Here is a 25,298-nt window from a genome sequence, read left to right on the forward strand (position 1 = left end):
TTATCGTGTGTATCTTCTCATATCCTGAGGAAGTAGGTCGTGGAAAGTCTCTGTCACACACAGCCTCACAAATAGAGAATCTGAAGTACAGAGAGGTTAAATAAAACTCATGGGAGAATTCATGTCAAGCAGTGAATTTTATATACTCAATTACCTTTAGAATCTAGATTTCGCACCTCCCAGGGAACTCACATATTGATCCTGAGAAACCATTAGGTGACAAGGTCTCTGCCCATGCTTGGCTGCTGTTCCCATGATTGGTTGAGAGGTCAGGGTGATGGGTAGGGGTGTGGCCAGAGTCTGTTTTGACCTTTAGTTTCATCACCTGCTTTAAGACTTTGAGAAAATTACTTCACTTTTGTGGGCCTTGGCTTTCTCGGCTATCAAATGGGAATAATATCGTCTCCACCTCATGGAATCATTTCCATAATTAAATAAGACGGTATAGGCAAAGGGTTTGGCACTGACCTCACACAGAGCCTATACCTAAGGGCTGCGGGCAGTTACCATCAGCTGTGGCAATTGTGCTGACGAGTATTTCTGTTCTTCTAAGTGAGCCCCAGGCATGGAGACCCTCCCCAAATCTTAGAAGGACTCCTGCTCAGATGGAGGTTAGAAGAACTGCTCTAGGAGGAAGGGGATACAGCACCCTGTGAATAGAGACCATAGTTGAGTATGGATTATTGTTTAAGATGCTTTTATATTAAATAAACTCAACATGGTCTAAACAAAGGAATTCAATCTGACGATAAGTGCAGGGGTAGAGTGCTTCAGGGCTGACTAATTCAGCAACTCCCAAATCCTCAAGAATCCAGGCAATTTACATTTCTCCAGTCTACCATACTCAGGAGGTCAGTTTTGCCCTCGGGCTGGTTCCCTTCATCTTCACAAGATGGCCGCCACATCCCAAGATTACAAACAGCTACCACAAAGTCCCAAGAAGGACAAGGAGCTGTCTCTTTCTTCTCTATTTTTTAAGAAACAAACCTTTCCCAGAAGCCTCCAGATTTCCTGACATGTCTCATTGGCCAGAACTGGTCATATGTTCACTCTAAACCAATCATTGGGACTACCTGTCCCAGAGTTATCAAGATTTGGTTTCTAGGGTTAGAAATGAGAAACACAGAGAAGATGGACACCTGGACAAAATCTGGGTTCTGTTAGCAAGGAAGATGTCAGAGTGGCTGTTGGGTAGACTACCAACAGTGTTTGCACTTATCAGATGCCTACATAAACATGCTTTCTTGAAAGCAGGTCTGCACATACGTAAGATTGTGTGAAATGGGCATGCGTGTAAATTGTAAACGTGGACCTTAACATGTCATAACTCTGTCCTATGCTTTGGATTTCTGCAGCAAATTTTCTGAATAAGAGGTCTCTCTCCTAACTATGCAGCTATCAGAACCTCAAAGCATCAAATGCTATAGTCAGGTAAGAGCACAGGGAGTAAAGGGGATATGCAGCCATCCAGGAAGGTAGACATACTGCCAGGGACATGTTTCAAAGGCTCATCCCTTGAAAGATTGGAACCCAAGACCACCAGAACTGAAAAGACCCAGAGACATAGCTGAGGAGATTTCTCCCCTGTCTCCCAGCTGGACTCCCCGCAAGCCTCACTTTTGCCCAACATTAAGCACCTTCTCTGGCCTGACTGTTTTCCAGTTACAACTTCCAGGAAACTATGTCAAGAGGCTGAGGTACTTCTGGAAAGGGCAACAATCTCAGGGAAAGGAAACTCTGCCCTATACCTGATGTTTCTAAACGTTGGGGACCCTGCTGGTCTCACAGGGCAGACAGATCCTGGCGAACACAAACTCTAATTGTCCTGCATTCAGCAGCCGCCCTCTGAAAGTAAGGTCAGAAGATTCATTTTACTTATAATGTTCTTCTGATTGCAAATCAGAAGACTTTAATTTTGCCTAAAAGTATTTTGCTAGGGGGTTGAGTTTATTCAGGCAACTTCATTATTATTCCAGGGGCTGCCCAGATGCCCTGAGAAGATTTCTCCACTATCCTGGAGAGTCATGGAGAGACTCACATCATGGAGAGAGACCCAACAAGCATTTCCTCGCCTGCTTGTTGATGGGAGAGCTCCTGGAATTGAAGAATTTTTCCATGAGAACATAAATTGTCTACATGTACGTAACAGGTATGCCCTGCTCATCAACTATGGAGTATAAATATAATTGCATCTGGTGTTTTGGGTTTTTTTGCTTTCATTTAATCACTAAAAACCCTCAAAAGGAAGCGTCAAGGTTTGAGCTCTGCCTTAAAGCAAAGCACAGCTGATCTAGCTATCAGAGTTTCCAGAAACAGTATCCAAAGCAGTGGTTAACATCCCAATATCCATTCTACCCTCAAAAGCATTGTCCAAACATCTGGTGGTAAGCCATTTCCCTGGCCAGTGGGTGGTGTGCAACAGACATGAAATAGGCATGTGACCCAGCCCTGGCCACACAGACATGAAGGGAAGCTGGGAAAGATGCTTTCTCTCCTGAAAAAGTGTATTTCCACAATCTCCAGGGAGGAATCTCTCTCTCAGTTGTCTCTCTCTCCTAGTAGCTGCTCTTGGCACCATATTCCTGAGCGTTAGTCACTCCTCACTTCTTGGAGGGGAAAAGAATACATCTGGGATAGAAAAACACCAGCTCAGAGCGTGCGGACGTTACTCTGAACGTGTGGAGCCATAGAGACTACTGATAGACTGCTTGGCATAATTTTGGAGTTTGCCTTTTTTTTTTCCTGAAAGATTAAAGGAAGAAAAGGACCCTTTGCCATTATTTGGTTTAACTCACTCAAATAGATTCTAATGTGACAATGTCACTGTGATTTAAGCTTGCGTGTGAGAGGTTTAAAAGCAGTTGCTTGAAAGTTGCTTTGCATCTGGAAAAAAAAAACAACTTCAGAATGATTTTGATTTTCCATTCCTATGAAGAAATGAAGCTAAATGCTTTTATTCCTAAAAGTGCCCTCTCATAATTTGTAGGATCACAGTTGCCAGGCAGAAGTTGTAAATGACCCAGGAAAGGTCTCCCCAGCAATCACAACTGTCCACTCATGCTTTGATCTTCCCAGATGTTACTGGCCAGGCAAAAGAAGAAAGCTCAGGCACTACAGAAAAGTAATGCTGCTGAGTCATATTCATGGGTCTCTTTCCCTCTGAAACTACACTTCGTTTCAAGTGTGACCTTTGAGAGGAAACACAATATCAGCTGACTGTTAAGACAGTTGTCAGTTGTCAGATTAGTGGCCAGTGTGATGATATTAACTGTCAGTCTCCCAACAAAATGTTTATTTCTATTTCATTAATACCATCACTGCTGTAGTTGAAAGGGTGAAACTAGGAGCGCCTGGGTGGCTCAGTTGGTTACGCGGCCAACTTCAGTTCGGGTCATGATCTCATGGCTCTTGAGTTCAAGCCCCATGTCTGGCTCTGTGCTGACAGCTCAGAGCCTGGAGCCTGCTTCAGATTCTGTGTCTCCCTCTCTCTCTGCCCCTCCCCTGCTTGTTCTCTCTCTCTCTCTCTCTCTCTCTCAAAAAATAATAAAATAATTTTTTTTTAAAAAAATGGTGAATGCATGTCGCAGTTCCCTGTATATTGCAAGCCTCTCTGTAAATACGATTCTCCCTCGATCGTGGCAATCCGCGTCAGGGCAAAAAAAAACCCTCCTCTACCATTGTACACAGAGCTCTTCAGATTTTCAGTCCTGGTTTAGGCTTTTCCAGGATTGTCAAGGTTTCTAGTTCTTTAAATGTGGACACCATACCTTGAGGGTAGGAGTCACTTCTGTACCCCTGTAGTTTCTAACACAGCTCGAGTGTAGGAGACACTCCAGCTAGCAAGTAGATAATGCATTGAAAATTGGGCCTGATCCCTAGGGGGCAACATAGTCAAACACATCGGGGAGGTCGGACGCCAGCCAGCAGAGGGCGGGCGGCAGGAAGCGGCACCTCCCACCGGGACGGAAGTGGAGCCAATATGCAAATGAGGCCAGGCTCCAAGCCCTGACGGAGTCCTGCACAGCCAGACAGTCCAGAGGGTTTTGACAGACCTTCTCTCCGGGTTTAGCCATGGTGGACGTGTGCCACCTTACCTCTCGCACCGCCACACCAAATCTTGAAGCTGCGATCCATCTTTCATACCCACTCCCCTGTGCCCACCCCCACCCCCACCCCCCACCCCACTCCAACCCCAAGAGCTGAGAGTTAACAATGTCTATAACATCAGGATTATGCCACTTTTCTAGTAAAAAACAAGAAGGTGAAAATAGTAATGAACAACACAGAAGGAACTTAAGCACCTGAAAATATGCCATGATTGTAATAGTTACCATTTATTACTGACTGCTGGGAGCTGCTCAGCCACCTTTCTCACTTAAACCTCACACTCATCACATGAAGGATCTGCTGTGGAGTGAGGTGCCCAAGCTGCACTGGGGGGACAGGCAGCACCGGGATTCACTCAGGGTCCGTGCCCTTGCCAACACTGTATTCTATTCATTCGCTCCCCAAACCCTTATTGACTATTCAGTAGGGGCCCTGCATGCTCCATGTTGTCAGGGATACAGAGATAAAAGACACAATCCCCTCCTTTAAGAGCTCATTGTCCAAAGAAGCTCACGGACTAGTAATGAGATGATTACAGTATGATGAGTCCAGTATGGGCATGATGGAGAAGAGTCTCCAAAGGCAGCCTGGGAGGGCCAGCAAACACTTCCAGGAGGAAGCCCTGTTGTTTCACAAGAGCAGCCCTGTTGATAGCCTTAATGGCACTCCACACTTGACTACCATATGCCTGGAAATTGCCATGCTAATCTACAGTGACCACCACAGATGTGCATGGTGTCCCTCCCTTGTTTCTCAATGCCCACGGAACAGCCATACTGGCAAACTTGCATCAGAACAAGTTTTGGAGGATAAATAGGGGAGCAGGCAGTCAAATAGGGAATGGGGTGGGAGGGGGGAGGGATTTTAGGCAGAGGGAATGGCCTGAGAAGAGTCTCTGTGACTGGAGCATAGGTTCCAAGAGGAATGGGGACAAGAAGACCAAGAGGTAGACAGGATCCAGGTGACATTGAAGGCCTTTTATATCATGCCAAGGAGCACAGATTGTGTTCTAAAAGTTAGGAGGGTGTTTGGGGGAATGTTATACAGGGAATGGCAATGTCATAGATGTGGTTTCAGAAGTATCATTATGCCAGCATTACGAAGAATGGATTGGAACGCAACAGTCCTTGGATGCAAAGACCAGGGAGAAGCTTCCTGCATCATCCAGAGGAGGAAGTACAAGGACCTGAGAAAAGATGGTCATGGCAGGAGTGGAAGAAGAGGAAGGATTCCAGACTTATTTAGGAAGTAGAAGAAGAGATCAGACTTACCAACCAAATAATTGTAAATATGGAATGTGGGAGGATGACTCCAGGGCTCCGGCTTAGGTCACCAAGTGGATGGTGACACCATTTCCTTTGGGTGAGCTCTGGGACTGTGGCTTATGCAGGGCTGCATTACTTGGCACAGGCACAGTGACAAGTACATAGTCGGTACTCAGTAAATATTTATGGGATGGAATGAGAGTATGAATGCCTGAGTGAGGAATATTAACAAAGAACAATGGGAGAGTGGGGTTTGGTTGACGGTGCACGTTGAGTATGAGATGCTTATGAGATTGTCAGAGGAAGATGGGCTGCAGGCTGTCGTACATAAGACTGGAATTCAAGAGAGAGATCTGGGCCAAAAGTCTAGACTGGGGAAGCATCCATATCCACATTCAGAGTAAGGAGAATGGCAGACAAAAGAAGTCACGGTCAGACATTGGGAAACATGGACAGTTCCAGCAGAAGAGCAAGGGCCCTGGGAAAGAGGTGTAGAAGGAAGACAAGAAAGAGTGATGGTGTAGAGTTCCAGGAAGGAGAGGCTGTCCCCAGCCCCTGGAGGCCAAGTAGAACAAGAGCTGGAATGTATGGAGAACAGAAGTCACAGGACTGCGTCTGAGGGTCACTCCAGGCAGGGTGTGTGGGAGCTGGCTTGGGCGAGCTCACGGAAACCAAGTGTTAAATTTTCAGGGATTTTGCAAGCTGGTGTTAAACACAGCTGCTGTTAAAAATTAAATTATAGGGGCGCCTGGGAGGATCAGTCCGTTAAGCGTCTAACCTCAGCTCAGGTCATGGTCTCACGGTTTGTGGGTTCAGGCCCCACAGTGGTCTCTGCACTGACCGTGCAGAGCCTGCTTGGGAGTCTCTCTCTCTCTCCCTCTCTCTGCCCCTCCCCCACTTGTGTTTTCTCTCTCTCTCAAAATAAATAAATAAACTTAAAAAAATTAAATTATAGGGGTGCCTGGGTGGCTCAGTTGGTTAAACGCCGACTTCGGCTCAGGTCATGATCTCGCGGTTCGTGAGTTCCAGCCCCGTGTTGGGCTCTGTGCTGACAGCTCAGAGGCTGGAGCCCTCTTCAGATTCTGTGTCTCCCTCTCTCTCTGCTCCTTCGCCACTTGTGCTCTGTCTGTCTCTGTCTCTCAAAAATAAATAAACATTTTTTAAAAATTTTTTAAAAATTAAATTATATAAACTTACAAACTGACTAAATTTTGCTAAAAACAGAAGTAATAAACACCTAAAACTCTTCACTTCCTAATTATTGACATTTTATTATTCTCTGTGCCATCCAGGTTACTTACATCGACTGTGTTTGTTTGGTACAAATACTTTATATCTGTGTGTCCCTGCTCCTCTCTTCCCAGCTCCGTGCTCAGTGACATCACGGGGGGGGGGGCGGTCACTGGAGATGGGCCAGTGTGGGGATGTGTACACCATGCAGCAGACCCTGCAATTCAGGGTTCTTCCAGAGAGCTGGGTGTTGGCATTTACCAGCACACCACTGAAAGCTGTCCTCTCCTGCCAGAGGACGCCCCCTCCATGTCTCCCCGTCAGGGGGCGGCATTGTTCTCAGTCTGGTGACGCTGGTGTAGGAAGAGGGGTGGGCAGCAGAGGGCTTAGACTAGGACCACTCTTACCTTCAGGGAATGCCTACTGGCTACTGCACTGTTCTAGAGAGTTCTATCCAGGTTGAGGCAGGGGTCAGCTGGCAAGGATACAGAGAATTGGGGACAAGGAGAAAGCAGGTGGCAGGGATTGGGTTGGGGAGGGGGGTGCCAGTCACCTGGTCGGACACTCACTGCTGGATTTCAGGGCCAGGAAAAAACCAGGATTGGGGCAGAGGCCAACCTGACAGACTGGTTAACCGTCCTGTGCTTGTGTGGGGCCAGAGCAGCAGTGGACAGGGAGGGGGTTTTCGTTCTCATTGCCTCAAGCCTGGCTGACAGGAGCCTGCAGGTGGTGGAGGGGAACCAGGCTGGGAAGGCAGGATCTGGCAACCAAGCAGTGGGAAGTGAATTTATTTATTAAAAAACAAAGCAAAACAAAACAGAGGCGCCTGGGCGACTCAGTCAGTTAAAGTATCCAACTTTGGCTCAGGTCATGTTCTCACAGTTTGTGGGTTCAAGCCCTACATCGGGCTCTGTGCTGACAGCCCAGAGCCTGGAGCCTGCTTTCTATTTTGTGTCTCCCTCTCTCTCACACTCTGTCTCTGTCTCTATCTCTGTCTCTGTCTCTGTCGCTCTCTCTCTGTCTCTCAAAAATAAATAAACATTAGGGACGCCTGGGCGGCTCAGTCGGTTAAGCATCTGACTTCAGCTCAGGTCATGATCTCGAGGTCTGTGAGTTCGAGCCCCACGTCAGGCTCTGTGCTGACAGCTCAGAGCCTGGAGCCTGCTTCAGATTCTGTGTCTCCCTCTCTCTGACCCTCCCCCGTTCATGCTCTGTCTCTCTCTGTCTCAAAAATAAATAAACGTTAAAAAATATATTTTTTAAATAAATAAATAAATAAACATTAAAAAAAAATTTTAAACCACTAAAATAATTTTGAAAAACTCTGACCTGATGGCTAATGTGCATCACTGGTTATACCTGGTGTTTACTGAAGAGAGAGGAAGAAGTGAGGCGCATTGTCCACAGAGAATTAAAACATAAGAAGGAAACCAACTAATTGGCCTACTTTTTATTATCTCCACATGTGGCAATTCTAAGCGGTGGTAGCGATAAGATACTCCTTCGGGGCAGGCCGCTGCCACCGCCACCCTCCACACAGATGTGTACTTTTGACAGCGTTCTATGTAATCGTTTGATTGTTAGAAAAGCTGACGCGTTCCTCTTTAGTTCCTCTTTGCGGGTTAGCTTCATAGAATCCCTTATTTTTAGAGTGTTGGAGCCACGTCTTGTTTTTCCATTTGGACGACAACGTGTACCAAGGGGCCAAGGGTCTATCAGTTGTGCTTGGGGTAGCTAAGAACGCTGTGAGAAATGTGTGCTTTGGAAACGAAATTGGTAGAGAGCCTCATTTTGTGCGTGCAATACAAGAAGTCAGAAGTCCGCTCTGAGTCACCAGTCTCCTATTATTCTAGCATCGAACCTGCGGAGCAGAGGGAGGTTTGAAGCATGAAAAGGGCTCTTTAAAAAGACATAAGCGTGCAGACGTGGAAGGGCTGACCTCAAAGCAAGTTCTGGCGCATATCAGCTGTATCACCTTGGAAGCACTCTACTGAACTGCTCTGAGCCTCAGTTTCTCCATTTAGTAAAATGGGACTAATAACACCGGATCAGCTACTACCCAGGTTATTGTTAAAGGTCCAGTGAAACCAGGTATAGGAAGGGGTGATGCTTATTATAAAGCATGGTGTTTTCCAGGATTCAAGAAGGGGAAAGTGGAGCCCAGAGCAGGTGTATCTGAGCAGATTCCGTGTAGCTTTAGGTCTGGAGCTTTCATTTCCACTGTAGATACAGTGTGCTTAGCAAAGTTTGAGGGCATCAAAGTGAAAATTTGAAACTTGGATACGGGGTAAACAGCTCCGTGGGAAAAGGAGCCAGGCCAGAGCTCTTCTGGAGTGGGGCTCACTCCAGGAAGCAAAGTGAGAAAGAAGGTTCCAGAGAACAGCAGTCACATGGCTGAGCCTGCATGTGTCACAAGTTCAGAGTTGCTGTGTCTGGTTGGGAGGGAAGTTAGGTCTAGAAGAAGATCTTGGAGGAGCGTCTCCAACATCACTTGCCAACTGGCAGATTCGATTTGTAACCAGAAGCCTCTTCTCTCTTCATTGGCTTTGCTGCATTTTTGAAGAGCGGGTGTTTCCTCTGTAAAGGACTGTGGTGGAAATCCTGTGAATCCCTCCAAATGTCTCAAATCAAATGGAAAATAAAACAAATGAAGATGCTCTCTGGCCTCTTTTTGACTCAATCAACAGAGAACACATATTGCGATGTAGAACATGAGCTTTTTTTCTCTACTACCTGGAAATGGATGGAAAGTCTTTTCCAGAGGTTGCTGATGTCGGCATCATGATGATGGGTGGGTGATAGGCTGGCTGTCAGCCCTCCCAGGCAGGTGGTCCACCTGCCTTCTTTGATGCTGGGGCTCCTCTGCCATAGCAGGGTAGGGAAGGGAGCTGGGGAAGTGCCCTCTGCTTCCAGCCAGACCCTCCTGGAATGAATGGAGCCTTTGCACATAGATCTTCAGGTCTTCTCCATGGAATTTAGGTAACTAAAGGCAGAGACAGGTCACTGTAGAGAAGTATCTGCTCCCTTTTCTAACTAGTGCTTAATATACAGTGTAAGGTTGAGAAGAACAAGACACATCAGATTTGAAGAAACAAGCCATTGAGATAGATGATCCTGGGGTTCAGATGGTTGACCCAGGAGCAGGGCAGCCAGGGAGCCATGAATCTAGAGTCGTGTTCTTCCTTCCTGGAGACACAGCAGGTGAGCTTCCCTCCTAGGGGGAACCCTGCCCTTTCCATGAGTCACTTCCACACCCTATGCACCTGTCCGATTCCAGTAGCCCAACCCTCTATGCCCATGAACAGCTTACACTTCCCACAGCCCTGACAATCTGCCCCATTGGCAACTCCTCAAAACATCGAGGGGAAGTACCGTCAGTTCTGTCCTGGAAAACGTTGCGGGTTAAGACACATGGCCAAGTGCTCCCAATTAATTACTGGCAAATCTAGAATCGGCCACATTATATGTTTCCAGCACATTTCACAAACTGCCCAGCCGCTTTTTGTTCTTTAAATAAAATACCTATGAAATACACCAGAACCTCACCAGGCGGGATTTTTAGAGCAGAGGAAGAAAGCAAAGCAGGTGTCAAGGTTCATTAACCTCACCTTGGTCCCTTTCTAAAAATTGACTCACTGAGATGTCCAGGCTGCTTTTTAAAGCTCCACATGCATATGATATATCATTACGCTTGCTTTGTATATGCATTTTTAGGTCTATTTTTGAGCCAGTTGCTGTACTGAATCAAGAGGCTTTTAACTCTGATATTCTGGATCTAAAATAATCTGCCACCGTGTTTCTCATCGCTGGGCCCTCTCTGGATCTATTTCCAACTCATTATCCTGCTCATGCTTATTGGCTTCCACATTGGAATGGCCAGCAGATGCAGAGAAACCCAACCTTCACATTTAATTGAGGCCACGAAGGCCCTTTCCTTGGCAAAACGGAGGGCGAAGTATAAATTGCAGATGCAGTAACCAGCAAATGGATGTCGTATCAGAAGCTGGCTCTCCCCCAGCCATGTCCAAAAGCCTCTGCTATAAATACGTAGAGGAAGTAAACCTTAACCACACCGAGGCTAAAAAAAAAGACGCCGGTTTCTGTATGTGGCTTTTGTAAATCAGTTTCATTGCGTCACACTTCCACCTCGAATGCATGACAATAAGGTCAGGGTTACCCAGTAGAAGGCAGAAAAAACCCCACATGTATCACCATATGGCACCTTCCTACACAGTCTGTTTTTCCCTTGGCGATGACAATGAATCACTTGTTGACAGCAGCGGGGCGGTCACATGGCAGATGTGAAACACACCTCGTGGCGCAAAGCCACAGCGAGCAGGAATGTGGCGGGGGTGGAAAGGCCCTGGCACTTCCTTGTGAAGGCCAGATATGACCAGGCCTGTCTGTACTGTATGGAATTAAATAACCATGTGGCAAAAAGCTACGACTCTGGCTTTGCAACACTAAACTGTAAAATGTGTAGGCAGCGCCTGATACATCTTGCAAAATATAATTACAGATCTCCAGTGCTTTGAGAGTTTGCATGGAAATGATCCAAACCAACTCAAAATAGTAACAAAGGCTGAGTGCAAACGTGTGGCATGGATTCTCTGAAAAGGCACCAGGAGGAAGGCCAAACATTAATAAGCCTTTTAGGAGCAGGAGGGGATCGTTTGGTTCAACGATGACTGTCACGTTCAGAGACAGCTATCCCTCCACTCCAACCCCACTCTTCCCTTTGAAGAATTAGATCTGAAATCCTTAAGGGCCAATGTGTATGCGTTGATATTCCCAGTCACACCACATTTCAGAAATAAAATAAGCCACGCAGCTACAACAGCAGGGACCTGGAGGTGTTGGTTTTGTTTTGTTTTGTTTTGTTTTGTTTTATCATTTGAATACAGTTCAGTAAATTTCTGGAAAGAAAGGACCTGGGGTAGATTGAGCAGCATCCATCACCAAGAGCCAAAAATTTCACACCTGCTAATTTTCCATCCTGACTCTCTTGCAAAAAGACTAATATTTATTCACCAGGGAGCTTCAGGAACAAGTAGGATATTAGCCAGGAAAACCTATCACAGCAGACTGCTTTGTACCAAAGAACTTATAAAAAGTCCTGGGCCCATCAGCATGGTAGGTTGGGAGTTATATTAGCACGTTTCCCCCACTACTTATCATTACAAAACTTTTTTTTAAACTTTAAAAATAGTTGATCACAAAAACAGGGGCAATGTTTATAGTACATACATGTTTTCTGAAAGATTTTATTTTTAAAAATTTTTTTTTAACATTTATTTATTTTTGAGACAGAGAGAGACAGAGCATGAATGGGGGAGGGTCAGAGAGAGAGGGAGACACAGAATCCAAAGCAGGCTCCAGGCTCTGAGCTGTCAGCACAGAGCCCGATGCAGGGCTCGAACTCACGGACCACAAGATCATGACCCGAGCCGAAGTCGGACGCTTAACCGACTGAACCACCCAGGCGCCCCGAGGAAGATTTTAATGAAATAAATAGCTGATTAAATATACATTCACTAATCCAAACAGTGTTTAACTGTACCTGGGCTTTTGTTTAGATGTTATTCTCCTGCAGGAGAATTCTGACACCTGGACATACACTGGGTCATATGTGCAACTCACTATGTGATTCCTGGTTCTCTGGTGACCCTCGTCCCCTTGTTCCCAGGGGCCGGGCTGGCCTTGTTGGTGCTATGTCACCTGCCTCCTGTCCACAGCAGTGGGGACCAGAGGCGCACACTCTCCAGATCTGGCCGCTCACTGGCCCTTCTTCTGGAAAATGAAATGGAACAAAGAAAGCTTTCCCAATAGCTGGACTTAAAATGTGTACCCGTGACTATGGCCAGTGATCACGTTCTACCCCGTGCACTGAGGAGCAGGGAAGCTGGTTTGCAGAAACCGGAGAGAAAGCCCAGATTTCTTCTCACGTTTAAGTCTGGTCCCTCCCTGAGGCCCAGCTGCAAGCTCATTCCAGCCGATCACAGAAACAAAGACAAGGCTTATAGTGCATACATGTTTTCTGGAAGATTTTAATGAAATAGATAGCTGGTTAGATACACATTCACTGATTCAAGCATGGTTTAACTGTACCTTGGCTCTTGTCTAGATTTCTATTCAAATTCCTATTTTTTGAGAACTTCTATTTCCCTTGTTTGTTTCAGCCTGGCAATTTCTGCCCCACGCAACCAAGAGATCTCTAACTGGCACACATTCTTGTGTCTGAGTCACATCATTCCATGGCACTTTGGGCTGCAGGCTGATGTAACAGGAAACGCCTTGCCGCGTCTCACAGGTACTGGCTCTATGTTCTTTGGGCGGAGGCTACAGGCAGTGGGGTGTGAGTTCTGGCTCTGTGCATTTGAAACATGAACACTTAGCAAGTCTTTTAGCCTGCAAGCTCCTCAGCTTCCTCAGCTGTAAAATGAGATAAACAAACTAAAAAATGATCACGTGATAAAGCACAAAAAGCTTGACCCTTGGGGTTCGTCCAGGGACAAAATCCCAGTTCTGTCACCTCCCAGAGCCTGAGGGTCCTCACTGTGTGTGACAAGTCCTGCATAATAGGCGTGCCTTTTTTTAAAATATTTTTTTAACATTTATTCATTTTTGAGAGAGAGAGTGCGAGAAGGGGAGGGGCAGAGAGTGGGGGCCCGGGGGAGACGCAGACTCCAAAGCAGGCTCCAGGTTCCAAGCTATCAGCACAGAGCCTGATGCGGGGCGGAACCCATGAACTGTCAGATCATGACCTGAGCTATAGTCGGATGTTCAACCGACTGAGACACCCGGGCACCCCATAACGGCCACGCTTATTATTACTGTTGCTGTTATCGCGACTGCCCTTCCTTCTCTTCCCAGCGAATGTGAACATTCTTTGTGATCTATTAAGAACAATTCCCGAAATAAAGGGTATCAAGACTCTTTCTTTAAAAATCAAAAGCATGGGAATGCATGCTGGTGCAGCCACTCTGGAAAACAGGATGGAGTTTCCTCAAAAAACTAAAAATAGAACTACCCTACGACCCAGCAATTGCACTACTAGGCATTTATCCAAGGGATACAAGTGCACTGTTTTGAAGGGACACGGGCAACCCCATGTTTATAGCAGCACGATCAACAATAGCCAAAGTATGGAAAGAGCCCAAATGTCCATCGAAGGATGAATGGATAAAGATGTGGGATATATATACAATGGAGTATTACTCGGCAATCAAAAAGAATGAAATCTTGCCATTTGCAACTACGTGGATGGACCTGGAGGGTATTATGCTAAGTGAAATTAGTCAGAGAAAGACAACAATCAGATGATTTCCCTCATTTGAGGACTTTAAGAGACAAAACAGATGAACAAGGGGGAAGTGAAGCAAAAATGATATAAAACCAGGGAGAGGGACAAAACAGAAGAGACTCATAAATATGGAGAACAAACAGAGCGTTCCTGGAGGGGTTGTGGGAGGGGGGATGGGCTAAATGCGTAAGGGGCACTAAGGCATCTACTCCTGAAATCGTCCTTGCACCAGATGCTAACTCTTTGGATATAAATTTACAAAAATAAAAAAATTTTTAAAAATCAAAAGCAGCTTCTGCTTCATCTCTGTCACTCAGCTGGAGGCGGGGGGACATCTCTCTGTCAATGACATCTCAGCTCTGCTTGTTGATCCAACATGAAGGCTGTAAGACACGTAGGAAATAGACGTCTCCCGTCTTTGAAGAAAAGGAGAGGCAGCCAGGTAGGAGAGGGAGACCACCAGACCTGGCTGCCCGTCCTCAGGCCACTTACCCACTCTGAGATTCTCTCTGTAAACCGGGATGCTGATGTCATCTACTCCCAGGGACACTGGACTCACTGGGGCTAGCGTGCCTGAAGAGGCGCTCCACACCAAACGCCTTGATGACAGCCCTCGCTTGGAACCCGCCTTTCTAACTCTCCTGTCTTTCCCCCTCTGCGGCAGAAATAGAATAATCATTCCGACAGCCGTGAGCATGTCTCCGTGTTAGCAGGAACCCCGACGTGTTTCTCCTCAATCAGCAATGTTCCTACCAGGTCATCAGTTTAGGAAGAGGCAAATCAGACCTCCTTCCCTTAACATTTATTACCTTATTTGGGTTTTTTAGGAACTGAAATTTGCATTGGGCGCAACTTAAAGAGGACAATGTTGACAGCTCAAATGCATCAAAATCTAAAGTTCATACCAGGATCCTGTTTTCGCTTTAATCACAATTCATTTTTAAACCAAAGTCAAAGGGGTTTCATTCTAGAAAATGAGAAGCTGAGTGACAAACTAAAGATAAAATTATGGTCTGGGTTCCCAGTTTCAGGCCAGAGTCAATTCTCAAAACCGTCCTGGAAAATGGTGATACTGTGAACTCCTCAGGGGGAGTTGTGGGGGTGAGAAGCCGAAGGGTGTGGCGTCACACAGGGGCCCACAGGGGACAGGCCCAGGAGAGGCCCTGCTTGGAGCCATGTCTGCTGTCTCCCAAGGCATCCGCTCACCCTGGTTTGTCCAGAACCATCTCGGTGTTAAGTCTGGGACCCAGGTGACTCCTCAGTCTCAGGCAAACAGGGACAGTGGATCATCCCATCCCACACTGGTATGAACTGCTTCATGTTCACCTAGCCTTGTAGCCTTATGACACATTCTGATTCCCGCCTAGTCTATCCCGTGGACTTTTCTTCAATTTGATTTCTTTTGCTTTCTTGCCTAAATAGCAGAAGACAAATACAACAGAAGGAGAAAAGCGTTTTAGGACAGACAAGCCAGTGAGGCTAGAAACCACTGCTCTTGGAGTAGAAGGCACTTTCCCTCACTTTTCCCACAGTTCAGGACCACAGGAGCAGGCAAACACTGTCCCTGGTGATCAGCAGCATTCATGGCTTGGCATTAAGGCTACATTTGTACCCTTACTTTTATATAAATTTTTATAAGACTATTAATTGTCACCGTTGACACTATACTTAACATCCTGTTCATACCCCTTCTTCTGCAGTGGAGAGCAGAGGAGGGAAGATGTTTCCTCTTTCCAGCCAGAGGAAACACATTTGCAAAGAAAATGAACCCCTGTAGGAAATTCCTCTTGCCTAGTCCTTTTTTTTTTTTTTTAAGTAAATTTGCTGCGGAGAGGGTGGTTCATCACGGTTATCAAAGCAATATATGCATATTGTCACAAACTAGGAAAATAGAGAAGGAATTTTAAAAATCACACATAATCCCAGAATGGTATCTTTTAAAGCAAGCTGAACAGCAACGCACCCAGTGGACATCTTCAGTGAGCAGTACCCGTTCAGATGGGCTACACCGTCATCCCCCAGAGCCGCTGGCTGCCCGGAACATTCTGTGTTCTACAGCCTTTTATACAGCAGCAGCAGCAGCAAAAACAGCTCCCTTGTTACTAAGTGACAATAGTTCTTTTTCTCTAGGATGCTGAATTTGTGTCAGAGCCTTGAACCAATCAACCCATCCATCAACAAATCCCTGCCGTTTATGTGATGGAACAGCTCCCTGGGACCCCAACTTCACGACAGGAAATGTCCCGGGCAAGTGTAATGAGTTGTATTAGTGAACAAAGAGAATGCCTGGGAGGGGTAGCCAGGGGACCTGTTCTGGACTGGGAGGCAGGGAGCTTCCCGAGGGCATCATACTCAAGCCAAGACTAGCCAGCGTACTAGGAGGAGCTGGGTGAAGACAGAGAGGAAGGCCAGAGGGGCAGCCCGTGAGAAGGTCTGGGGGCTGGAGCATCCTGACGGAGGGGCTACACGGGACAAGGTCATAGTGAAGGCCAGGATGCCTGAAATACCCAGGGCCAATGAGAGTGAGGCATGAGCCAAAGATGCCAGAGGAAATAGGACAGAAAGGGTAAGGTATGCAGGTCTGTGTTCTTGATTTTGGCTTTCCACCAAGAGCAATGGGAAGCCTCCCAAGGCTCATCCACAGGGGCACGACAGGACCTCTACAGTGAGCAAGCCTGGCTGCAGGGAGCAGCGTGGGCGTGGCAGAGAGTGACTGGGTCAGAGGCATCTGCAGAAGGAGAGGGGAAAACAGGTGTGTTTGCAAGGGCTCCAGGGGTCAGAATCAGCCTTGGTGACTGATTTAATAGTGCAGTGAGAGAGACAGGGCCCAGATGGCAGGTTGCAAAGGGAGAGGTGTGAAAGCTTCAAGGACAGCCCCCAGGGGCAGGGCCCCCTCCCTGGGTGTGTGGCTGCTACAGTCACCCAAGCTCGTCCTCAGAAGGGCCGAGTACTGGGTTTACTGCTTTGCTGTCGCTGATCATTTTCCAACAAGGAGCCCTGCATTTTCATTTTGCACCAGGCCTGCAAATTACATAGCTGGTCTTGCCCAGAGCTAATTGTCTTCTACATGTTTCGCTTGGCTAATGGCACTTGGACTCCATCCAAGGCCTTGAGATTGTTGATTTATCCTGTCAGGCGGGACATGCGTGTAAAGAAGGCTCACTGGACCCAGTTCAGTGCAGTTTGTGTCTGTGAGCATATCAATGATGGTCTGTGATTAAAGTGCCTGAGAGCAGAAGACAGAAGACTGTTTTTACTGGCTTTGGAGACAGGAAACTGAGGGCATTTTAATAACATCAGCCTCAAGTTTGCTGCTTGAGTAAAAGAGGGATTTTCCTCATCCCCAGGTTCATTTAGTTTAGTAATTCAAGCTAAAAAACTTCATTTGTTCAAGCTGAAGCTAAATGGATATTCTGTTTGGCAGAAAAGACTTTGAAAAAATGAGTGATTTATTCTTTTATTTAAGCTAAGAATGTCATAAGATGCCTGACTCTCAGGCAACATGAAATTTGCATTTGAAAAAATTATTATCGTAAGGGTTTAAAAGAAAATATGTGAATATTTCTATGCTTGAACTTCAGGGAAGAAAAAAGAGATAGTCCTTTACCAAAGCTCAAGGTATAACACAATAAACTGATTATTCAAGGAACTCTATAAATTTGCCAGAATCGTTATGTAGGCTTGTAGGCTCCAGACCAAATAATAATTATTACTTTTATTACTAAGTGAGAAAATAAACTATTAAGAATAACTAAGATACAGATCACCATCCTGAATTTCTTTAGGTATCATATATCCACTTACAACAGCAAATTTCTATAAAATACTAAAATTATAGGAAGAATAGGGAGAATTTGGCAAGCCCTTCCAAATATTTACAAGGCTACGTCCTTCAAAGTCGAGTTAGTAATGTAGTCTAAAGGAAGGGCTTTGAAGTCAGGAAGTTTCAGTTTCAAAGCCTGGATCCAGCTTGGACAAGTTACTTAAATTACCTCTGTGTCCCCACATGCAAATGGAGGTAATCCCTACTTTCTGTTTGTAATTTGCATGTTGTAATTAGTCGATAATTTGCATTTTTTAAAGCTGTATTTTTTTAAATGACTGCTAAAGAACAGTTAAATGCACAGTTACCTGTGTGAATCTTCATCAGTTTCCTTGATAAGTTACTCAAGTGACTCCAAGGGCTGGGGCCAGTGTTACTGGACCAAAGCGCCCTGCAGATGACAGAGAGGTGAAGGGATTGGGGTCTTCCCCTCAGAAAAGAAGGAAGGAAAGGAACGGAGGTGGGGAGGATGAGGGAGAGGAGCATGAGCTGGTGTGTTGATGTCACCGGAAGGGTTTAAGGGACATAAGCAAAGGAGGAGAATGTCGAGCTGGTGTGTTGATGTCACCGGAAGGGTTCAAGGGACATAAGCAAAGGAGGAGAATGTCGAGCTGGTGTGTTGATGTCACCGGAAGGGTTCAAGGGACATAAGCAAAGGAGGAGAATGTCGGGGGTGGGGGGTGTTAAGAAAGGAGTTTCCCTGTCTCCGCAGGTAAAGTACCTCTAGGGCATCTGTACTAGTGTCGTAGAGCTGCAGCGAGCAAACCCCACAAACAACAGGAATGTAATTCTCTCACAGTCCTTGGAGCCACAAGTCTGCCATCAGAAACCCCAGGATTGGTTTCTTCTGGAGGCTCCTAGAGGGATTCTGTTCCAGGCCCGTCCCCTAGTCTCAGGTGTTGCCGGCGGTCCTTAGCGTCCCTCAGCTTGTGGATGCATCGTTCCCGTCTCTGCCTCCCCTGATACACCGTTACAGCAAATACCCGGCACACAGGAAGAGACAAGTGACAGGCACTCAGAGAATCAGAAAAGATTTTCTTCTGCACCAGCGCTGGCCAGCGGAGTCATCTCCAAAAGCTGAGCCCCGAGCCCTGGAGCTGGCCTACTTTTATGCCTGGTCAGCTTCCGGGTACTTGGAAACTTTCAATCGGCTGCACAGGTGGGCAGGATTGCAGGGGCTCAAGGGAAGAAATGGGGGAGAGGGGCACTTACCGATTGTGCTACATGGGCAGTCGGCTGATCAAGAAGCAAGTAAGCAAGATTATAGAAGCCAAAAGCATGCAAGGGGCGTATCCGACCTCGGACATCTGCCTGTTTGTTTTGTTTTGTTTTTTTAATCTGCTTTTGTCAGCTGTCCTTCTCAACACGGCCTTCTCGCCTTCTCCCTCTATGTGCGGGTCTTTCTGTGTGTCTTCACACAATGTACTCCTCTCTCTGTGCCCAGATTTCCCTCTTACAAGGATAGCAGCCCATCCTACTCCACAAAGACCGTTATTTCCCAATAAGGTCACAGTCACAGGTATGGAGGTTAGGACTTGAACTTGTCTTTTTAGGGGATACAGTTCATCCCACCTCTGGCATAGACAAGGTGCAGCTAGAGGTGACCAGCCAGGGGCTCTTCTGTCCCCAGGAGACATCATATCTGTAACCTATTCTCAGTCTGCCACTTTGGAAAGCTCTGGTATAAACCCTCCTCCATTCCACTCCCGCCTTCCCCCCATCTCTGATAAAGTTTATACTAGACACACACTTCCTACATCCACACAGGCTGTGATCTGATCAAAGGTGCAGTACCCAATCAGGCACCTTCCATAAGGACCGATCCTGCCCGAAACTCACCTGTCATGGCCAAGCAGCAGGTGCATCTGTATGATGCAGGACATCCAGGGCTGTTGAGCCTGGTGCCATTCAACGTGGAACTCTTGAAACAAATTCTTTTCTGACTCTGGGCTCATGGGATCTTCTGACAGCTTACCTTTCGGGTGGCAGGACAAGGAGAGTGGGTTGGCTGGAGGACCCCGGTGTCCAGCACTACAGTTCCTACTTAAATCAATAAAGTAGCTTTCTGGCTGCAAATGGTCAGTGCATGACCCTGGTTAATAAGTCTGTCCCTGAAAGATGAGTGCATTCTCTCTGCACCGAGTTAACTCCACCTCGCAAGGCCATTTGGGAGATAGCCCCAGCCGTATCTGGCCAGTGCCCACCTTGCTGACCTCATTGCTAGGGCCTCATTTCCTTTGGCAAATTCTTCTACTACAATTGTGGTCTCTAGAGGCACAAATGAAAGACAACTGACTCAGCCCAGGGGTGGAAGGGTAGGAGAAGAGTCCAAGAGGAGGGGAAGGAGCGAGCAGAGCAGGGCGGGAGGATTGTCGGCAGAGGGAACCATGCCTGTGAAGTCATAGTAACCTGAGGATGTGGGGGGCCGTGGAGGGGAGGGCTCTGGTGCTTCTGAGGCCACAGTTTACTGCAAATGAGGACAGGCCTGGAGGTTACTCCACATAAGAAATCGGGCTCCTTGGGTGCTCTGCTAAGGAGCTGGGTCTCAGTCCCAAAGACTACTGGGAGCCATTTGGGATTCTAGGCAGAGATGCCATGACTAAATTCACATTTCACCAGGCTCACTGAGGCAGCTGGCTGGAAGAAAGAGAAACCAACAGGACAGAGAGGAAGAGAGAGGAGGGCACTGTGGTCATCCAGCTCTGTTAGGGCCAGAATCAAGACGACGGGATGGAGGACAGGCAAAAAATGAGAGGTGTTCAAGAAATACAGCAGTGAGGGCACCTGGGTGGCTCAGTCAGTTAAGTGTTCGACTCTTGATTTCTGCTCGGGTCATGATCTCATGGCTCATGAGTTCAAGCCTTGCATTGGGCTCTGCACTGACAGTGTGGAACCTGCTTGGAATGCTCTCTCCCACTCTCTGCCTCTCCCATGCTCATGCTGTCAATCTCTCTCTCTCTCTTTCTCTCTCTCTCTCCACCTCCTCTCTCTCTCCCCCCTCCTCTCTCTCTCTCTCTCTCTCTCACACACACACATAAATAAATAAAACTGAAAAAAAATTTTTTTAATACAATAGGGCCACCTATTTACGTGTTTACGCGTCCAATTCTTGATTTCGGCTCAAGTCATGATCTCACAGTTCATGGGTTTGAACCCCACGTCGGGCTCTGCACTGATGGTGCAAAGACTGCTTACGATTCTCCCTCTCCCTCTCTCCCTCTCTCTGCCTCTCTCTCGAAAAATAAACTAAAAAAAAAAAAATCTTTTCAAAAATACAGTAAACAGCCTAGGATGTGGAAAGTGAAGGAAAGGAGAGGGAAGAGACAAGGATTCCTGGTGCAGAGAAGATAGCAGGACTAAAATGGGCAGAATTGTGTCCCCCCCAAAAGATACACTTAAATTTTAACCCCAGTGCCTATGACCTTATTTGGACATAGGGTCCTTATAGACATAATCAAGTTAAGATGAGGTCCTACTTGAGTAGGTCCCAAGTGGGTCCAATGACTGGTGTCCTTATATGAAGAGGGAAATCTAGACACAAACATATAGACACACAGGGAGAAGTCATGTGACACTGGAGGCAGAGGCAGAAGGGAGGGATGCAATTTCAGACCAAGAACACCAAGGATTGCCAGCAGAAGCCAGAAGCTGGGATAAGGCGAAGAGGGATCCTTCCCTAGAGACCTCTGAGAGAGCACAGCCCTAACGACACCTTGATTTTGGACTTCTGACCTCTGGAAATGTGTGAGAATAAATTTCTGTTGTTTGAAAGCCACCCAGTGTGTGCAACTTTGCTATGGCAGCTCCAGAACACTGGTGTTACCAACAGCCTCCTTCTCCGTGTATCAGTGTGTTTGCACCCAAACTTCTCTCTTCTTATAAGGACACCAGTCATTGGATTAGGGTCCATCCTAACATCTCAGTATGACCTCACCTTAAGTTGATTATATGCACAGAGACCCTGTCTCCAAATAAGTTCACATTTACAGGTATGAGGAGTTAAACTTGAACATATCTTTTTGGGGAACACCGTTCAACTCACAGCATTCCTGAGTGAATATTTCTTGTATTTAGAAAAGAACACAAGAGCATAAGAACTGGGTGCCATAGGAGTGAAATTTGTTCTAAATTCAGAGAAGGGAGAAATTGCCTTGAGCTGGTGGAGGATATAGAGAATCTTGAAGAATGGCTAGGAATTAAATGCAGAGGAGGATAAGGATATGTCACAGTAACAAAAACCACCCACAGGTCACCTGCTCTGCACTGGGCACTGTCCTGGATGAATTACATACATGGTCTCCGGCTCCTGGGGGCTCAGTCGGTTGAGCATCTGACTCTTGATTTCAGCTCAGGTCATGATTCCTGGGCCGTGGGATCAAGCTAAGTGTGGGATCCACACTAAGCATGGAGTCTGGTTAGGGTTCTCTCTCTCTCTCTCTCTCTCTCTCTCTCTCTCTCTCTCTCTCTCTCATTCTCTCTCTCCACCCCCGCCAGTCCTTCCCCTAGTCATGCATGCTGTCTCTCTAAAATACAAAAAATATGTACATATATACATATGTACATGATCTCTAGTCCCCCATTATCTATCATCGATTAGAAAATGGATTCTCCAGAGGTAGTGTTTTTCCCAAAGTCACACAGCTGGGCAGTAGTAAAGAGAGAACTGGAACCCAGGCCCAATGGGTGCAAAAGCAATTGGGCTTCAAACCCAGTCTGCTGCACTGTGGGGTTCCTATAAGGAAACCAGGGAGATGGAGGTGTGGAGGTGGGTCCTGGGGCCATGCGCAGTGGATGAACAACGTCACCTGCCTGGCCTGAACGAGAGCTTCCTGCACAGAGGGCAGGGGATGAGCCTGAACACGTGGGGCAGAGCCAGCTGGTTGAGGGCTTCATGCCAGGAGCTTCCAGAACAAGGGAGCCCCTGAAGGTGATTAGCAGGAAGTCCTGCAAGTGTGGTCATGGGACCACGGATGGAAAATATTTGTGAAGATGAAACCTGTATTACTCAAGTTGCAGATTGCAGGGTATTTTTTGACGACGGGGACAAGTTCCTCCAACTTTCAACAAGGATGATGGAGTCCAGAGATGCTCTCTGGTCCCATCTCTAGCCCTGTGTGACCCCAAACAAATCCCTATGCTTTCTGCAAATCAGTTTCCTTTTTTTCCTAATTTCTTTTTTGGGGAGAGGGTCAGAAGGAGAGAGAAAGAAAGAAAAAAAAAATCTAAAGCAGACTCCACGCTCAGCGTAGAGTCTGACTCGGGGCCCAATCTCACAACCAACTGTGAGATCATGACGTGAGCTGAAATCAAGAGTCAGACGCTTAACCGACTGGGCCCCCCCAGATGCCCCTGCAAATCAGTTTCCTATCACTGAAAGAAAGATCATGATACCTGCTCAATCCTCAGTGTTATTGGCAGATCTGCTGGGTTATGTGCTGGGATGGAAGTATTATTACAGAGCTAGGAGCCTTGGCAAGACCCTTTTGTGGGTATGCATGGCCCTGGCCCTGAGATTGTGTTAGAATTCATGAAAGAGACACAACAGACAAAAAAGCTAATTTAAATGGTATTTGCAAAGACCATTTACTTGGCTTTGGGTGTGCTGGATTTTTTCTGTGTGTGGGTGGAAGAATTTATGCAGCAAATGGTACACGCACTTGAGTCAGGCAAGGCCCGGGTTTGAAGCTCACCTTCCTCTTCTTTTTTTTTTTTTTTTTAAATTTATTTTTGAGAGAGAGAGCTCATTTGTAGGGAAGGGGCAGAGAGCGAGGAGAGAGAGAGAGAGAGAGAGAGAGAGAGAGAGAGAGAACTGGAAGCAGGCTCCAGGCTCTCAGCCGATGTCTGAGGCTTAACAGACTGAGGCACCCAGGTACCACACTATCTTCCTTTTCAAGACAATTCACCTTTGACTGGGGAGAAACAAAGGGTGGCTAAGCCATTCCCTCCTTTGGGGAAAATAATCTGTCTTCAGTAGTTTCCTTTCTACATAGTTTTGTTCTGGTCTATTTCATTTACCGGCAATGGAGCCGTTCAGAATGTTTTCAGGCAGTTCAGAGCATTCTCCTTATTCTTCTTATCAGATTTGTATTTGGGCTTTTCTGTTGCCAGGCCTGGCCCTGGGGCAAGCCTTCCTGAAGACTGGCAGCACAGGACCTGAGGCCCCTCCTTGGCTCTCCTGCCTGTCCTCTCCCGGCCTGCTGGGCTGCCCGGTGAGTCAGTCTCTTCCTCTGTTTCTGTTTACCTCATTGCAAAATTAGAGTCGTAGAAATAAATATTTACCAACCTCAACAGGATGTTGAGGCAATTAACAAATGAATAATTATAGAGCAGACTCACATACAAAGCTCCTGATAAAGCTAATTATTATTTTTGTAGGAGCTCTCAAAAGGAAAACCTTCTTTATAAGCGTCCACTCTCCAGGTGGCTTGTGAACTTGGCCTCCCACTGGGGTATGCCTGCTTTCTCTCAGGGATGGGATCGTGAACATCAAACTGGAGGCCCATTTCCCCAATAGTGTGGCCTTCCAGAGCCAGAACGCTGTCCTCTTTGGCAGCAACGAATGGAGACCATGGAGTTGCCAGGTAGATTTGTAGATCAGTTGGAATTTCAGATCAATGGCAAATGATTTTTAGTATAAATATGTTTCATGCATTAATTGTAAAAGGGGCAAAACACACTTATACTAAAAAGTTTTTCTTGTTTACCTGAAATTCTAATTTCAGTGAGCATCCTGCTTTTATTCATTTGGTTTTTTGTTTCTGCGAAATCTGGCAACACTAAATCCACATTGTTTTACTAACACCATCTCAGGATGGTGACATTCAGACATCACAGTTATCAACCCCTGCCTTTGAGAAAGCACAGCAATCAGTTATCAGTGTTAATGTTAACGTCTGACACATGGGGCTGCAGCCACACCAGGTGACCGTCCTCGTTCAGGCAGGATGCTTTAAATGGGACTGCTTGCCTAGCTTTGCCTTCTAGAGTTGTGACTCTCATAGGTGGTGTTCCTCCTGTCTATCTATAAAACAATGGAGAGAGTGTCTCTTTAGCTCCAGGACCTTGTAAAGATGAGAAAATGATTGGGGCACCTGGGTGGCTCAAGTTTGTAGAGGGTCGGACTTGGCTTAGGTCATGATCTCACAGTTTGTGGGTGTGAGCCCTGCGTGGGGCTCTGTGCTGAGAGATTCTGTCTCCCTCCCTCTCTCCCTCTCTCTCTCTCAAAAATAAGTAAACATAAGAAAAAAAGATGAAAAAATGTTCAAGAAGGATTGAAACCCACGTTCTATGCGAGACCATTTGGTTGAACTTATGACATTTATGTTTTTTAAAGTCAAACAAGTCAGAAGTGGCCATTTCGCATGGCTCAATATCTAGGCTACCGTTCAAGAAACCGTCAAGGTTCTAGAGTGGGCTCTGATGTCAGGCACCAGAGATGCCTCAGTAACCCAGTTGAGATTCATGTCTACGTGACCTTATACGTGATCTCATCTCTGTTAGGGTATTTGCTTGTTGCCTGAAGGCCCTGTCTCAGCTTAAGCTTGTAGGTCTTCACCCAGTAATGAGTGCT

General features: G+C 46.5%; 1 protein-coding gene across 6 annotated transcripts in view; it reads left to right on the plus strand.

Annotated features, from left to right (window-relative positions):
• LOC102972920 (palmitoyltransferase ZDHHC14) overlaps positions 1 to 25,298 on the plus strand; it is a 532,612-nt gene that overhangs the window by 331,203 nt on the left and 176,111 nt on the right. For 3 of the 6 annotated variants that reach the window (XM_042987398.1, XM_042987399.1, XM_042987400.1), the window contains exons 3-4: positions 12,782 to 12,912; positions 23,837 to 23,937. In XM_042987398.1, coding sequence (XP_042843332.1) covers positions 12,782 to 12,912; positions 23,837 to 23,937 — 232 coding nt within the window. Of the gene's footprint in view, positions 1 to 1,773; positions 1,857 to 1,976; positions 2,150 to 12,781; positions 12,913 to 23,836; positions 23,938 to 25,298 lie in introns of those variants that run through there. The other 3 variants (XM_042987395.1, XM_042987396.1, XM_042987397.1) reach the window with 2 other exon arrangements.

This window comes from Panthera tigris, chromosome B2, assembly GCF_018350195.1.
Source record: "Panthera tigris isolate Pti1 chromosome B2, P.tigris_Pti1_mat1.1, whole genome shotgun sequence".
Lineage (NCBI taxonomy): Eukaryota > Metazoa > Chordata > Mammalia > Carnivora > Felidae > Panthera > Panthera tigris.